At 31.7% G+C, this 18,029-nt stretch overlaps 1 protein-coding gene across 2 annotated transcripts in view; it reads left to right on the forward strand.

Moving 5' to 3' along the window:
* The window catches only part of MTA3 (metastasis associated 1 family member 3), a 171,907-nt gene that overhangs the window by 120,359 nt on the left and 33,519 nt on the right, over positions 1–18,029 (forward strand). For both annotated transcript variants that reach the window (XM_031950410.1, XM_031950411.1), the window contains exons 9-11: positions 8,934–9,122; positions 11,219–11,293; positions 12,071–12,129. In XM_031950410.1, the coding sequence (XP_031806270.1) occupies positions 8,934–9,122; positions 11,219–11,293; positions 12,071–12,129 (323 nt within the window). The remainder of the gene's footprint in view (positions 1–8,933; positions 9,123–11,218; positions 11,294–12,070; positions 12,130–18,029) is intronic.

Below are 18,029 nucleotides of genomic sequence, written 5' to 3' on the forward strand. Positions count from 1 at the left end.
TAGCTAGGTCAAAGACAGAATGAAAGGACACATTCTCTCTCTCTCTCTCTCTGGAAGACTAAAATAATTCATAGCGACACTTTTAATAGTAACTATAAACTGAAAAAAAAAGGCAGATGCCTGTTGATTATTGTATCATGAATTTGATTAAATGCATTCACACCAAAAGAAACAAGGAATATGACAAAATCAGAAGTAATGGAAAAGATGTGATATAAATCAAAGTAAGCAGATATGTAGTATAATAACTACAAAAATGCAAATGAAACAATTAAGGCAATTGGATTTTGATTTATTTTAATAACCATTCTTGATTCCCAAGACCTAGTTTATGAAACATATCTCCCCTTTTCTAGTATAAATGCTATTGGATGTTTAATTTATTTTTATGTGATCACCCTGTCAGTCATTTTTGCTTGTGTTTTTTTTTTTTTTTTAGATGAAGGGTCCTTTCAGTTCAGGGTGTTCAGGGTTTTCAGAGGGCATATCTAGAGACAATTATACTGTAAAACGACATGTCTAGAAATGTTTTCAAAAAGAGTTGTTGATATACAAAGTATCATCAGTAGGAGTTTTTAGACATTGCATTTAAAGAAACAATTTTATATCATTCATCTCATTTCCAATTACAATCATCATTATAATTCATTTCATTGATTATAGTCTTTTTAAATGAGGAGTCTAGATCTATTTTGGAAAGAACATTTATCCACCATTATCTGGAAAAATGTAAAATATTCATTCATGGCTTGGGAAATGTTATATCAGCTGAAAATAGCTCAACTGAATCAATTACTTCAAATTCTTTTTCAGAGCTGTTGTTAATTGTAAAATACTTTTTACATCTTCAGTAATTTCTGCATCATAGTAAATTCAGCTATGTCTTCTTAATACTTAAATAGATCTGTGCTCTTACTCATTCTATACTGTGTTTTCTTCCATATTGGCTTATATCAGCACTCAATGTACTGGGTGATTCTTTGCCCTTAACGTTGCAAGTATACCTGGAATATACAGTGTCTATCAGTTACTTGATGCCTTTATTATTTATTGCTTCATTTCTGCTCAAAGATTTTTTTTGATGACATCCTTTATTCCATATTTTCTTTTTAATTCTTTGTGATATGTTATGATCTAACTCTTACCCACCCTGCACACAGCTCCCTTTTCTGCCTCTTCATTATATATGGTATCACTCACTATTATATATGTTAGTGTGTGTGTGTGTGTGTGTGTATTAGACACTTCATATAGATGAATTGGACCCAGAATTGTAAACAGCAGGAAAACAGGCTTTTGGACATCGTATTTTTAAAAATTACCTCAAACATCTTTTTAAATAAAAAACCCTCTTTATTAATGCCAATATTTAACTTATATCCTTTTTTCTACTCTTAATTTTTTGCCAAGGAAATCTTTGAACCATCCTTCAATTTAATAACAACTTTTTTCTTTCTCTTCCTTCCCTTTTTTTCATTTGTAGCAAAAATGTCAAGATTTACATATTTCAGCTGGCTAATAATATGACTGTTCCCATTACCTGTTGGAAAAGCACCTCATATTTAGAATATGGAATCAAATTAAAGTTTACAGTTGGTCTAAAAAATTGTGTGATTTTGTAGTACTCTCCACCCTTCTTCCTACCATCCTACAAATGTCATTGCAGAAGTAGATGGCATAGGACTGAGGGTCATTCTCTATTTTTCTTAGCTTTTGTGTATTACTATACTCAAATAATTTATCACTTTGTAGTCATGAACTATTAATGAGCATTTCTGTAGTTAGCTGACCTAGTGGTCTCTAACCCATTTGGTGGTTGAGATATTATCTAATCTATTTGATCACACATCCCATAGCAAAAAAAAAATGATCATAGAATCTCCAATATATGCATATTTATTTATAAATTATATACCTATGTTACTATCCATTATAAAACAGAAAAATAGAAATTTTAAAAAGAATGTGAATGGACATGAGTTTGAGCAGACTTTGAGATACAGTGAAAGATAGAAGATCCTGGTATACTATGGATCCATAGGGTCATGAGGAGTTGGACACAACTGAATGAACAAGAAAAATAAAGAGATAAGAATGAAATATAGTTTTTTTTAATTAATGATATTAAAACTGCATTTTCTCTCATGACAAATACTTCTACTGATACATCTCTCATATCTACATCTTCTCTTTTCAGAGTCTAGAGCTATATTGGTGGAAAGAATTTTTCCAATGATAGATAGATGGAATGATAGATAGTGTCCAGGTTGTGGGCAGGTTATATTTGCTTTGAGAATTGATATCCAGCTCACAAGTGAGGAAGGCATCTTCTTTCAAAGTGTTGGGAGAAGTACAGTAAGAAAGACTTAGAGGAGAGTTTGAAGGAAAAGTAGTCATTGGTTGGTTGTGCTGGAGATAGGGCCCATAATTGATTATTGTAAGGAAGAAAGGATGCATCCTGTCTCACTCTTTGATTAGTTGATTGCATATCACACATCTTTCAGGGGTAACTTAAGTGCTGGGGATCAGATCATGGGACTGTTATATAGCTTCATATTGAACATATTAATCACTGCTTTTAGTGTTTGGTTATTGTAATTTCTGAATCTACCTAAATATATTGTCCCTCATTTTTCCATATTGCCCACAAAAATAATGAGATTTTTTTTCAAATACTTTTCTAAAATCCAGGTATGCTTTGTCTGTGGCATTGTCTTGACTTAATTACCAAATGTTCATTTGGAATAATCTGTTGTTTTTTAAATATTATATTTCACAGTGTCTTTCTGTCAAGAAATAAACTGAAAGCATCATGCATCATTTCATACAACTATTACCCTCTGTTTCTCTGAAGTGGGAGAATAATATCATTCTTTGTTTTCTAGAATGAATATTGGATCATATTATCTAAACTTTAGATCTGGAATGATCCTCAAAGTTCACCTAAATTAGTCTCCTTTTTTTACAGATATGGAAAGGAAGATGCTAGAAATGAAGTGACATCGGCATTTTTTTTTCTTTAATGAATTCTTCCCCTTGTAAAAGCTCCCAAATTATTAGAAATCATTTCTAGCAATCAAAGTTAAATATATCTATGTTTAAAAATTTTTGAACTAGTTTCAAGTTTTTTTTCCTGCTTCACTGTTTAAAAAATATGGACATTTGTTTATCTTCATTCTTCCATTTCTTCCATTTGCCTCAGTTTCCCCCCAGTCACCAAAAGCAATCATATGTGGTTTTCAGTCTTTGAGGACCACATTTCTTTTTCTTACCAATACAGTACCTGTTTTTCAACTCAATAATTCAGTTCAAACATTTCTGAAGTTGTTCCTATATGCAAATTACTCCACTAGGCAGTAAGGAAACAAAATTTAAAAAAAAAAAAAAAAAAGAAAGTAAATAAAAAGTCCTTACTCTCAAGGAACACAAAACCTTTCCTGATATTCATTTGGCAACACTGGCTCTATTGAAATTACTTCCTATGTATTTTCTATTTTAAAAAAAAAAAGTTCCTCGCCACCACAAAAAAGGGTTGCTACAAACATTTTATGATCTCTTTGGGATACAGACTCAGTAGAGATATTGCTGGGTCAAAGGGTATTCATAGTTTTATAGCCCTTTGGGCATATGAACTAAATATTCACAGATGAGATGAAGAAGATCTTGTAGTTCAGAAATGAGGACCAAGTTCATGTGGGCATAGAAGCACTTGATGACATTGTTGTCTGTATTATAGGCCAATTTGACTGTAATGTAGAATTCGTGAAAGGGAATAATGTGAAATAAGACTGAAAAGGTAGATTGGAGTCATTTTAGAGAGGCTTTTAAAAGTCATGCTGGAGATTTTATATTTTATCCTAGAAGCTATTAAAGATTTTATATTTTATATTTGTATTTTATCCTAGAAGCTATTAAAGATTTTGAATAGGAAAGTGGAAAGTATTTTGGGAATATCAATTTGACACATAACGGAAGAAGAATTAGGCCTCTGATTTTAATTCTCTCTTAATCATTTATTTTCCTGTTCTCTTTGTTAAAGATTGGTATCATTGATACTAAATACTGAAGCAAAACTAGAATTGAATATTTAACCTTATAAAACCTTTTTTTTTAAATCATCGTCTCATCTGTAAAGAGATTGTGCCTCTTCCTTGATCTTCATATTTCAATCAACATTGTTTTAGTTTATTTTTTAAATTCATGGAACAAAGCAAACATTTCCACAAGATAGTACCACCCCTCCAAAAAAAAAAAAAATGATGATTTCACATGAAACTGTAAACCTACTATGTACGACTTGCTATTTTCTCCAAATATACAATAAAGTTTTAATGTAAATTCCATTTCCTCTTTCTGCCTTAGAGATAACTACCATTAGACACAAATAGATATGTGGGTGTATATATATAAATGTAAAATTATTCTATACATACATCTGTTTATCACTTCTTTCTCTGGATGTAGGTACCATCTTTCTTCATATGTCCTGTATTTTTATTTGTGTATTTCTAGCTGTCAAAATGACTAAGTTCTTCAAAGTCATTCTTAAAACAATATTGCTCTTATTGCAAACGATCTTCTCTTGGTTCTGCTCATTCTGTTCTTCATCATTTTGTGCAAGTTTTTCCATGCCTTTCTATTTTTTCTTTTTATGTGATCTAACTCTCCCAGTGCACCCTTTCTCTTCCTTCCAAAACTCCATTCATTAGAACAAAGAATAAAAAGATATAGGGTGGAGTTAAACAATTGTGCAAAACTGGCCAAGATATTAATAAAAATATGGCACCATCTGTAGTATTCCATACCCCAGAGTCTCTCAGGTCTTCAAAGAAGTAGATGTATTAGAAAGTACATTCTCATAGTCCTAGTTTACCATGAAACTTTTTTTTTTTTGGTTCTTTTTTTTTTTTTTTTAATTTAATAGCCTTTTATTTACAGGATATATACATGGGTAACTTTTACAGCATTAACAATTGCCAAACCTCTTGTTCCAATTTTTCACCTCTTACCCCCCCACCCCCTCCCCTAGATGGCAGGATGACCAGTAGATGTTAAATATATTAAAATATAACTTAGATACACAATAAGTATACATGACCAAAACGTTATTTTGCTGTACAAAAAGAATCAGACTCTGAAATATTGTACAATTAGCTTGTGAAGGAAATCAAAAATGCAGGTGTGCATAAAAATAGGGATTGGGAATTCAATGTAATGGTTTTTAGTCATCTCCCAGAGTTCTTTTTCTGGGCATAGCTAGTTCAGTTCATTACTACTCCATTAGAAATGATTTGGTTGATCTCGTTGCTGAGGATGGCCTGATCCATCAGAACTGGTCATCATATAGTATTGTTGTTGAAGTATATAATGATCTCCTGGTCCTGCTCATTTCACTCAGCATCAGTTCGTGTAAGTCTCTCCAGGCCTTTCTGAAATCATCCTGTTACCATGAAACTTAAAAAAAAAAATTAATATTATTTTAATCTTATTTTTTCTCTTAATGTAAACAAAAATTTTAACATTAATTTTCTAAAATTTTGAGTTTCAAATTCTTCCTTATCTTCTCCTTGATAAGGCAAGCAATTTGATATAGATTGTATTCAGTCATGCAAAATGTTTCTATCTTAGCCATATTGTAAAAGAGAATGCAGACCAAAAACACCAAGAATAATAAAGCAAAAAAAAAAAAAAAAAACTATCAAAGTATGTATTCAGGTCTGTATTCAAACACTATAAGTTCTTTCTTTGGGAGTAGATAGCATTTTTCAACTTAAGTCCTTTGAAATTGTTTTAGGTATTATTAAATTGGTATTGCTGAAAATAGTTGACTGAATTGCTGAAAATGGTAGTTGGTTACCATTTGATTTGCTATTACTGTGTACAGTATTCTCCTGCCTCTGCTCATTTCATTTTGCATCCATTCATGTAAATCATCTCACATTTTTCTGAAGGTTTCCTGCTGATCATTTCTTATAGCACAGTAGTATTCCATCACAATTGTATATCACAACTTGTTCAGCCATTCCCCAGTTGACTGGTATTCCTTCAATTTCCAATTTTTTGCTAGCATAAAATAAGCTGCTATAAATACTTAGGATTTTTCCCTTTGATCTCCTTGGGGTACAGATCTTATAGTGATGTTGCTGGGTCAAAGAATATTCTCCATTTTCACATCCCTTTAGGCATTGTTCCAAATTGCTCTCCAGAATGATTAGATGAATTCACTTTACTAATTTGTGAGTTTCTCAAGTTTTCCACATTTTCTCCAACTGTTGTCATTTTGCTGCCCAACAATTTTTAAAAATAAGTTTTTAATTCATATTTTTTCATTACTAGAATTTCTCCCTGTATTTTCTCTTCTTTGTCCCAGAGAAAAATGTTATATCACAAATGACACATTTCTTAAAAGAACAAAAAAGAGGAAAAGACCAAAAAATCAGCTACATGAAATACATCTTAGTACTTCCAACTGTTATAGAGTAGTGTAGTTAACTCTTCTCTTATCTGTTCTTTGGAATCATGTTTCTAATTTTGCAACAATCATTTTGGTTGTTTATGTACATTTGTACATTTAATTTTCATATTGTCACATATTGTTTCAAAAGATTTTGTTATTTTTACCATTCATAGAATCACAAAATTTTGAAGTCAGAAGAGACTTTAGGGCCATCTCATCTAATTCATACCTGATAGGAATCATCACTATAACAAATTTGACAGGTGATCATCTAGTCCTTGCTAAAGGGCTTAAAATGGAACCCTATCTTTCAAGGTCTTATCCTACACCTCATAGTTCAACATATTTTCTTTGATCCAAGGACACTGGCTATTTGTTTTATGAACAAGATGTCTTTCAACTCCAGGCATTCTCTCTGGCCATGCTTCATGCCTGATAGTTCCAATTAAAATTTCACCTTCTGTAAGAAGCCTTCCCTAACTGTTTTTAATTCTGGTACTTTTCTCTTTTATTCACTTCCTATTTATCCTGTGTATAACTTGTTTTATGTATGTATGTATGTATGTATGTGTGTGTATATATTTGTTGATGTGTTATTTCCACCATTAGATTGTAAACTCCTTGACTATCCTTTGCCCCATTTTTGTATTCCCCTCTGTTTCCCATGGCATAGTGTCTAGCACATATTAGGTACTTAGTAAATGTTAATGGATTTGATCCCAAGACAACCCATTCTACTTTTGAACAGTCAGTTATTAGAAAGATTTTCCTGACCTCAAGCTTAAAATTTTTCTTTCTATACTTTCCACCTTTGCGCCTGGATTTGCCTTTTGGAGGTATATAGAATAAACCTTCATGCGGTAGATATTCAAGTACTTGAAGATAGCTATCATATCTCTATCATATCCCTGAATCTCAGGTTAAACATCACTTTTTAATTATTGAGCACCAACTTTGTTTCCTGGGTTGTTTTTTTTTTCTTCCACAAAAACTGGTGCTATAAATATTTTGTTGCATATGGCATCTTTCTTTCTGTCTTTGACTGCCTTGGTGTGTGTGCCCAGTAGCAGAATCACTGGGTATAAACAGTTGAGTTACTTTTTTCCCCATAATTTCAATTTTTCCAGAAAATTTCCATTAATTATATATTAGTGGATCCTTTTCCTTATAGCTTGTCCAGTGTATGATTCAACTTAAGAAACTGAAAGAGAAAATTCCAAATCAACAAAGCCTTTTAAAAGATATTTGTAAGAGAATTTTTGATTTTGGCTTTGGCAGACTATTTTTAAAAAGTTAATTGAGCTGTGTCCTGTGTTGGCAAGGATTTATTTATTCTACTGAGCCAGATTCTATAATCTTTAATTATTTTGAATACTCAGTTATTCATGGACATATGTGAATGGAATATTCCTTCCAACAAAGAGATGTAGATTATAATCCATCCAAGTCTACCTATTTTACATGCTGCTTATATATGTTGTTTTTGAATGATTCCCCTAAAATTTGCCTATAGGAAGAGCATTTTTTTAATGGCGGGGGTCTGAAGAATTGTGTGTGATACCTAGAAGGTAATGAAAAGGTTTAAAGTTGCCATGAGCAATGATTTACAAAAAAGGAATTAAGAAGAACCAAATTAATGGAATAAAAGAAATATCTAAGAGAAAAAAGAAAATCAGCCAGTCATATGGAAAGAACAAGTGACCTGTGTGCTTCACTGATACTATTGAATATTAGGAGAATATTCCCTTCCCCTCCTGTCCTCCAGCATTTTGAGAGGAAATAAATGATAAGTGCTCATGGATGGTTTGCATGCTATTTCATAGGACGCCATTGCCTCCATTGAGATAATAGATCCATTCATTTAATTACAAATAAGATTGATTAGCCTATATTCAGATAGGCTATCTTACATTTATTTGTGTAATGTAACTAATTTAATTATTTAATAGTACATATTTCTGAAAATGAATATTTAGTCATCTTTATTTTCAGTAAGTCACCTTTATTCTCATGGTTTTAAAAATGCTATCCTCCAATTCCAAAGTCCTGATGTTGAAAAATGCTATCCACCTTCAGAGAAGGAACCTGGATGAAGATTGATCAAAGCACACTATACTTTATTTTTTTGGTGATTTTTTTTTTTTTTTTGTGGGAGGTGTCTATTTTCTCTCACAATATGATTAATATGGAAATATGTTTTGCATGAGAGTAAATGTATAATTTATATCAAATTGTTTGCCTTCTCAATCAAGGGGGGAGGAGAAAAGGGGAGAGAATGTGAAGCTAAATTTTTTTAAAAGAATGTTAAAAATTGTTTTTATATATAATTGGAAAAAACAATTTTCTTAAAAGTTGAAAAATGCTATCCTGGATACATTGTTGTTCATTAACTTTGTCATTGTGAATATTCCTTAATAACCTTTGATATTTGGTAATAATTCTGAGCTTTCTTGTTTCTATTTCTTATTCTCTTTAGTTCCATGCTATGGACACATTATACAGACACAGCTATGATTTAAGCAGTGCAATTAGTGTTCTCGTACCACTTGGAGGACCTGTTTTATGTAGAGATGAAATGGAAGAATGGTCTGCTTCTGAAGCTAGCCTATTTGAAGAAGCTTTGGAAAAATATGGAAAAGACTTCAATGATATACGTCAGGACTTTGTAAGTAGAAAATTATAAGACTTTAAAAAAAACGATTAAATTAAATTGTGACATAAGCACAGCATTTGACATGAATATTTTAAAGCATTTATCTTTAAAGCTCATGTTTTAATTTTTATCTTTCAGCTATGCTGTGAACATTAATCTATCAGGATGAGAAAATTTGATCATGTCTTTCAGCTAAAGCTGTTATGCCCATTTTAAGGGAATGACTACTAATAAAAGGAATAGGTCTGGAGGTCCTTGAGTTCTAATACTAATTTCAGTAAAGATATTCTCTGTGGCCTTTGGGCAAAGTCTTAGTACTTCCTAATTATCCAACTATAAAATTAGGATATGATGACTTTAATCATATTTTCTGTATTCTAATCTTTCAACTGTTCAGTTATGTGATTTTTATCTCTTACTCATAATATCGTTCTGATTGCTTAACTAATAGCATGGCTTTTCTGATACATAGCTTCATTTAGAATCATATCAGAGTTTTATATAGAATGGTCTTATGATGGTGTCATTTAGTTCAATCTCTTCATTTCACATATGAAGAAACAGATTAATTTGTGTAAGTGCTTGTGTGACTCTGCAGTTCTTTAGATATACTGTCTTATACAATTTTGATATTTTATGTTATATTTTAAATTGTTACTTAAAAATTAGAAGTTCATATTTGAGGCTTAGAAGAAATTTCCAAAAGTAACTTTTCAATTTTATTTTAGTTGTTTAAAAATGAACTGTATTTTCATATGCTATTGTGTATTCAGTGTGATTTTTCTGGGGGGATAGTGACCATATAAATTGCCTCTGCATTTGGCAAACTAATAATAATAATTATTATTATTATTACATATTATTATAATATATAATTACTATAGTTATATATTATATATACTGTTATTGTATATAATTATTATTATTCCCATGTTTAAATACTGCTCATTATTCCTAAGGGGCACTTCTATAAAAAGTAGATGTAAAAATTAATTGTACTGTCCTTCAAGAATTGGTTCATTTGTTTTCCAATTCTATAGCTAAAGGAAAATGTCTATTTTATGTTAGTCATTATTTCTGTAAATAATCAGATTTCTTCATTGAACTACGGGTACTTTTTGTAGATATGCCCCTTTTCTGTAGTGCATGGTTATTAAACTAGACACTATGAGGTACATTATGTTTGAGTATTTAAAGAAAATATTAATTTAAGCACATATTTTTTCTTCCAAATTAGAGTAATTATAAAGCAATGAACCAGTTTCCTATTTCCAAACTACACTTCAATTTTGTAAATCAGCATTCTTTATCCATTCAACAAGTATTTTTTTTTAATGCATTACTTCTTTTTGACTACTTCTGTTATGTTTCTCATGTGATAGATCATTATTTCATGTAGGACTATAATATGTTTTCTTTTTCTTTCTTTTTTTTTTCTTTTGCTGAGGAAGTTGGGGTTAAGTGACTTGCCCAGGATCACACAACTAGGAAGCATTAAGTTTCTAAGATCATATTTGAACTCAAGTCCTCCTGACTTCAGGACTGGTACTCTATCTACTGTGCCTACCTAGCTGCCCCTGTAATATGTTTATTAAAAGACCATTAAGTGTGTGTCACTTAGCAGCCTTTTATAAACCATCTGGAAGACAGAATATTGAATATGGTCTGAGATAAAAATGAACTGAATGTAACTTGACATCTATTGGGTCTAACAATTTGAATCTTATTCAGTTTAAGTTATGTTTGGAAATATGATCATAGGGTTTGGAATTGAAAGAGAATTTAGACATCATGTAATACACCATTCCTCTAGTTTTATAAATGAAGAAATGGAGACCCAGAAAAGTTAAGTTACTTGCCCAATTATCAGATAGTAAATAGCAGAGCCAAGATTTGAATCTCCATTCGCAGACTTAAAATCCAATGTTTTTTCCTTTATTTCATAGCCAGAGGATTATGGTTTGGTTTTCTTTAGTCTTAATTATCTAAAATGTATCTTCCCTATATAAAATTACTAATTTTATTATTTTAAAGAAGAGGTTTTTATGGGAGTATATAGTAGCTTAAGTTTTTGAGTTTTATTAAATTTTAAAATATTTATTTTTCAGCTCCCATGGAAGTCATTGACTAGCATCATTGAATATTATTACATGTGGAAAACTACTGATAGATATGTACAACAGGTAATCCTATCATTTTGGCATTAAGAGGATCTACAAGACAAAAAAAATTAACTTGATTTAGTGATTTGTTATCCTGTGATAATTTTATAACTGTTTATAAGCTTCAGAAGTAATTTTAGTTAATCTGTATGTGTGTAATTGAAAAAAGTGTACCTCTTGAGAAGAGATACTAGAGGAAAATATAATTGTTGTGTCTGTCATTGGAATTTCATTTTGGGCAGAAACTAGTCCTTAGCTCTTGATCTTTCCTTTTAGGAAAAAAACAAAACAAACAAAAACAAACAAACAAAAAACCTTGAGAAACATTTGACACATCTTCGTTTTCTCTAGGTCTTGGTTTCTCTAGGTCATAATAAGGCATCTCCTTTTCTTGGTCCTTTGTATTTTCTTTGCCAAACCACATTTATTGTGAAATGACTATGACCCCACAGATTTTCCTTGTCTTTATTTTTTTATTGTTTTAATGGTGCTTTTAACATTTATATGGAAATATGATGTAGTATACTTCATATCTTCACTTACATAATTTATTTCATTTCCTTAGTAATATTGGTAATATTTTGGTGTTTTTTCTTAAAATTTGTTGTTTTATAACAAATTTTGTAACAAATTTAATCTTTAAATATATCCTTTGAAAAATTCCTATTTGGATATAAAATCAAAGCTGCTTTGGCTATTGGTGCTTGGTTTAAATAACTTGTAATTTTTAAGAATAAAAGGAAATAGCCTAATTCTTATGTATTGTATGTAAAATATTCTCTCTGTTATTTTAATTAGAAACGACTGAAAGCTGCTGAAGCTGAAAGCAAATTGAAACAGGTTTATATTCCAACTTAGTAAGTACTCAATTCTTATGAATTTTAAAAGCTGATGTCAGTGCAAACAATGCCTTTTTTTGTAGTTCAACCTCAATTAAATCACTGGACCTCTTTCTTCCATAGTTTCCTATTCAGTAAAAGAAGTCTGCTTTATATTAGACTGCAAAAATGGGCTCAATAGGACCAAAAAGCCTAATAGTCAGAGAAACTAAAGTGGACAAATATGAGAGGCAGGGGGAACTATGTAGTGGATTTTGCTGCAGTCACATTGATGTGTCAGAAAATACAGTTGTGAAAGCATACATGTATGAAGTGGGTGGTTTTTATTAAGTTGTAGCTTCTGAAGTTTGTAAATTGTGGGTGTGCTTTTTTGTTGATGGTGTAGGCTGTGCAGATTTTGCTCTCATCTTTTCATTTGTCACCCTATTTAGAATGAATATTTCATGGTTTTTGTAAAGTATTTGATATCTGTATTGTAATTATCCAATATTTTCCTCATCAACATAATAAAAATCTTCAAGATTCTAAAAGTATGAAGAGACCTTTAAGAAAATACAGTTCAACATGTATCTGACTAAGAATCCCTTCTACATCATTGCTAGTTTTTGTTTGAAGAACTCCAGTGAGAAAGAACTCTTGGCAATCCATTCATTTTTTTGTAAATTTCTGATTTTTAGGAAACTTTCATTTGTATCAACCCTAAATCTATTTCCTTGTATTTTCCACTTTTTGTTCCAAATTAAGTTCTTTGAGGCCAAGAAAATGAAATCTAATTCTCCTTCTAATGTAGCCCTTCTGATACTCAAAGCTATCCTGTTCCCCTAAGACTCCGCCAGGCTAAATATGCACAAAACCTTTCCTTGTCATGTTTTTTAATTCCTTCGTTTTTCTTATTGCCCTCTTTTGGAAGCATTTCAACTCTATGTGCTTCCTAAAAGGTAACTAGATAACAGTACAGAATATAATGGAATCATTTTTTTCATTCTTGACACTGTGCCTCATTTAATACAGTCTGAATTTTTTTGGGGGGAAGAGGGGCAGATGTATAACTTTCTATAGTCATCCGATTGCAGTTCATATCTGGTCATATCTCCTTTGTCCTTTACTTGTGAAACTATTTCTTGAAACCAAGTATAAGAGTTTATATTTGTCTCCATTAGTTTCATCTCATTTGATACAATGAATCCTTCAGCCTGTCGATTTTTTTTAAAACATTTTTTAAAAAACATTGTTGTCATTTCCCATTACGATCCCCCACCCTTCACCAAAAAACCTCACTATCCTTCTACAATTAAGCAAAACAAAACTACAGCACATTGCTTATGTCCGGTAGCATGTGCCTTATTCCACCCCTATAGTCCATTACCTTTCTAGAGAGGGAATATGCTTCCTCAATCCTGTAGATGACTCATTATTGCTTCCGTTTTAATTCTATTGTCCTCTGTATTACTTTTTGTGTTATGTTATTGAAGTCACTGTGTATAAAATTTATCTTAGTTCTTTATTTTTTTTTCCAGTAAGCCTTAGTGAATATAAATTTCCCTGTTGTTCTCTGAATTCTTAATGTTCATTCTTTCCTGCTGTGTAAAAATAATTGACTGTTTTCATATGCCATAATTTATTCAAGTATTCCCCACTCAGTGGAAGTTCACCTTTTTCTAATTTCTTTACTGCCATAAAAATTATTGCTACAAGTTTTTTGGTAGGTTTGGGACCTTTCCCCCTCATCTTTTGTCTTTTTGGAATAAATATTTAGTAATGTATCACAAAGTACCAATTGTTGTCTAAAATGATTGGATTAATTCACAGTGTGGCACCAAGAAAGTATCACTCTGCTTGTCCTACCAGTCTCACAGTCTTAGGTTATTTCTTGTTTTTCATCTTCTTTTTAAAGTTGCTAATTTGTTGGACGTGATGCAAAAACCTCCCAATTCTAATTTGTAGTACATTCCTCTTGAGTTTCCATTCCTTCTTGACTGAAAGTACTTCTTCCTGCTACTCAGAAGTGGGTATAAGCAGTGAAGTTGCCAAACATCATTTGGTCTTGCATCCAGTGATAACAACAGGAAACTTCTGTAGTCTCTGTCCCCTTACCATCTCTGCCTTGGGAGGTCCTGAAACTGTTGCTTCTTCTGTCTTCACCACTTAATCCCACTACTGGAAAATGATATTTCATCCTTGGGGATTCCTGATCAGCTTCTACTCTCATGTCACAGATTTCTTTTTCTAACTTGCTATAACATCTTGGGTAGGAAGGATGTTTCACTCTGATCTTTTGTTGGCTCTGCTATTCCAGAATTCTTGAAAGTTGTTTGGAAAGGAATGTTGGGAGGGTTCTCTACTCTCAGTCTTTTGACTTCACCTACAGAAGCCTTTATTGCTTTTAAGAGTAACTTCCCCTTCAAAATATTAGATCAGTGGATCCTAACTATCCTTCTACTACATCTTTACTAAAATCCTGTCTCTTGATCTAAGTGAGATTACCACAGTCAGTTATGAATACATTGGTCATTTACCCTTAAAGCTCCTATTTCTACTTTACTAACCATTCCTTTGTAGCAGTGCCTTATTAGAATTCATTGATTTCTTCAAGATTAAGCAGAGGTACTATTAAACCTTTTCTGATTTCTCCAACTGCTAATGCCTTAAACTATATTGTAATTATTCCTCCACTCCATGCTCTGCACACATGCACACATACAGAGTTGATTGATTGCTTCCTCTACCTTTTGAAGAATTAAATTGGCATAAAGTCAGATTACAAATTTATCTACTGCTCTGCTTTTGGCAATGATGGACTTCCAGCAAAGGACTAGATAGTTGAAGTATTCTGTGACTGTAAGATGCTTCCATACTAGCTTTGGGACCTATTTCTCAAATTCTTCCTTCTACTCTTGTACTATGAATCAAATGAGTAGTTAGCAAGCATTTATTAAATGCCTGTTATGTGCCAGGCACTATACGCGAGATAAATCCATGACTATATCACTTCTCTTTCTCTCTCCATTAGTTTTTAATAAGATGTTCCCCACCATTTTCCCCTCCTCAGACACATATATTTCTTATTAATAATATAGTTCAATAAGTCCCTTCCAGCTCCTGATTATGTTTTGGGTTACTTATATATTCCACTTTATCACATCAATACTTGGCAAGTAATTTTTTTAATGTAACATTTTCTGGTTCACCCCCTTTATTACTTTGCATATAGTCATCTGAGTTAGAGTTTTATTGCTGATTATCCTTTGGATATTGTTGTGGGACTTAGTACTTTCTGATAGCTAGATTGTCAGATCTATGTGGTTAGCTTTTTCTCCCTCCTTTTCTTGTTTAATTTTAAAATCTTCTATTCATCTTAATAACTCACAAGTTTCTGGACAATTATGTTTTTATTCACCCTTATTACATGGCCACAGCCAAGAGTGTTACATAAATATATTTTAAGCCATGCTCTAGAAATCCAAATTTTCTTATCATAAGCTAAATTCTTAGTTGACTGTTCTTTTTCAAAATCTACCTTTATCTTCTAAGTTCCTTACTTTCAATTGACAAGAGCAATGAAAATAGGGTCTTCAATTTTTTTCCCAGGAAACAATATTCTTAGCAGTATTTTCTAGATTCCTTTTGGCAATATAATTTGTTCCAATATAAGTCATAAAAAGTGGGCAGGGATAATCAGGTTTACTAATTCTTGAGAATCTCAGTGTTTTATTCCAGATGTATGCCCTGAGAATATAATACAGTTTTTATCATGTTTGTCGGTTTAGTAACTAGCCACTTCAGTGCTCTTGCTTTTTAAATCACTCTCACTACTAGGAGCAGTATCTGCTGCCATATATATTGCAATTTCTTTTTATGGAGGTTCAAGTGCAATGTTAAAGTATTTTATAAATGTCATTGTTATTTATTCCAGCAACAGTGCAGTTCCCTGCCCTACAAAATGAGCTTCCCATGCCTATTGAAAAATGTCATGCATTTCATATTCCTTTCTTTTTCTCTGTTACATTTGTATATTCTTCCACCTCCTGACAGAAAAGAGAATTCCTTTTGTGTTGAATCTTTTTTTCTTCTGATTTCTTCTTGAAATTCCACTTCCTTTCTTTTACAGAACTTTTGGGTAACCTGTGGCCCTTCCATTTTCTTCATCTAGGAAAAGATAATTTTGTTCTTTGTACATTCCTAAGTGTTATATGGTAGAAGAAACACAAATGTAGCATGTACTTTGTAGATGACTGCATAATCATCTTTATCCTCCATATTAGCCTCAAGAAATATCCACAGTTTACTGTTCTCTTTTTCATTGCTCCCTTGGGTAACTGATATTGCAGACTGTCTATTTCTGAGATGTAGGAGAAGAATATAATAATATCTATCCATCCTGTTTTCAATTTAAGGTTGTACTCTTAATACGTGCCTCCATATTTCTGCACATTGGACTCTGTCTTTTCTTAGAGAATGAAGCTTAATTTACATGACATACAGAAGCAGATAAGGCAGAAATGCCTGCATAAAATAGATACTTAAAATATTTGTTGATTGCTAATTATTATAAGGTGAAAAAAATCTAACTAACGAATTCTTTCTACCTCATTTCACTTTGGTGTTACTCTCCAGATATTTTCCTTTACACGAGTCTATTTCTATTCCTCTTTTATAGTGTCATCCAATGAAAATAAAAGTTTTTTTTTTCCCCCATATGCTGCAATTTAGGGTTGTTCCCATCTTAAAGTATTCTGTATTTTAAAATATTCTAGACTTTGGTTTGCTCATTCAATCAATACATTCAATATGTTTTTGAGTTCTATTCAGGCACTTGGAGAGAAGCAAAAGAAATGTGACAGTCTCACATAGAGATTATTGTTTTGTGAGCTGAGTGCTACATTTGTTTTCATTTTGTATTGTACTGAGTCTTTTGGTAATTAAATTTAGATATATTATTTAATACATACTTTTAAGAACAGGTGGGCTCATAAAGAATGAATTATGATCTTTCATAGTAATCTTTTTTTCAAAACTAATAACACTAGTTTTATTCTTCTTTACAAAAGTTTACAGGCCAAATATTACCATTCAAAGATTCAATGTGATATTTGTCCCACAAATCAACTTTTGTTTATATTTATATTTTACAGTATATCTTGTGATTAAAATGCTTCTGTGATTCATGAATTTTAGAATTTGACTTATTCATCAGACCGTATGCAAATTTTATGATCATCTGGGATGTTCGGTCAAACAATTAAGAGTCTTCATATTTTTCCCAGATAACAATCTCTTGCCGAAGAAAAGTGCATATAATATGATTTCTGTATGAATGTTTTGAATCTTTTTCACCTATTTTGCAATAATGCTGAATTTACAACTTCAGAGGAAGATTTTTGGGAAACCATAACAGATTATTGTTCACTATTTTGTATTTTCTTTGAAGTTACTTTATTTTTTTTTTTTCTTTTTTTTTTTTATTTAATAGTCTTTAATTTACAGGATATATACATGGGTAACTTTACAGCATTAACAATTGCCAAACCTCTTGTTCCAATTTTTCACCTCTTACCCCCCCACCCCCTCCCCTAAATGGCAGGATGACCAGTAGATGTTAAATATATTAAAATATAACTTAGATACACAATAAGTATACATGACCAAAACATTATTTTGCTGTACAAAAAGAATCAGACTCTGAATTATTGTACAATTAGCTTGTGAAGGAAATCAAAGATGCAGGTGTGCATAAATATAGGGACTGGGAATTCAATGTAATGGTTTTTAGTCATCTCCCAGAGTTCTTTTTCTGGGTATAGCTAGTTCAGTTCATTACTGCTCCATTAGAAATGATTTGGTTGATCTCGTTGCTGAGGATGGCCTGATCCATCAGGACTGGTCATCATCTAGTATTGTTGTTGAAGTATATAATGATC

This window comes from Sarcophilus harrisii, chromosome 2 (genome assembly GCF_902635505.1).
Source record: "Sarcophilus harrisii chromosome 2, mSarHar1.11, whole genome shotgun sequence".
Classification (NCBI taxonomy): Eukaryota; Metazoa; Chordata; class Mammalia; order Dasyuromorphia; family Dasyuridae; genus Sarcophilus; species Sarcophilus harrisii.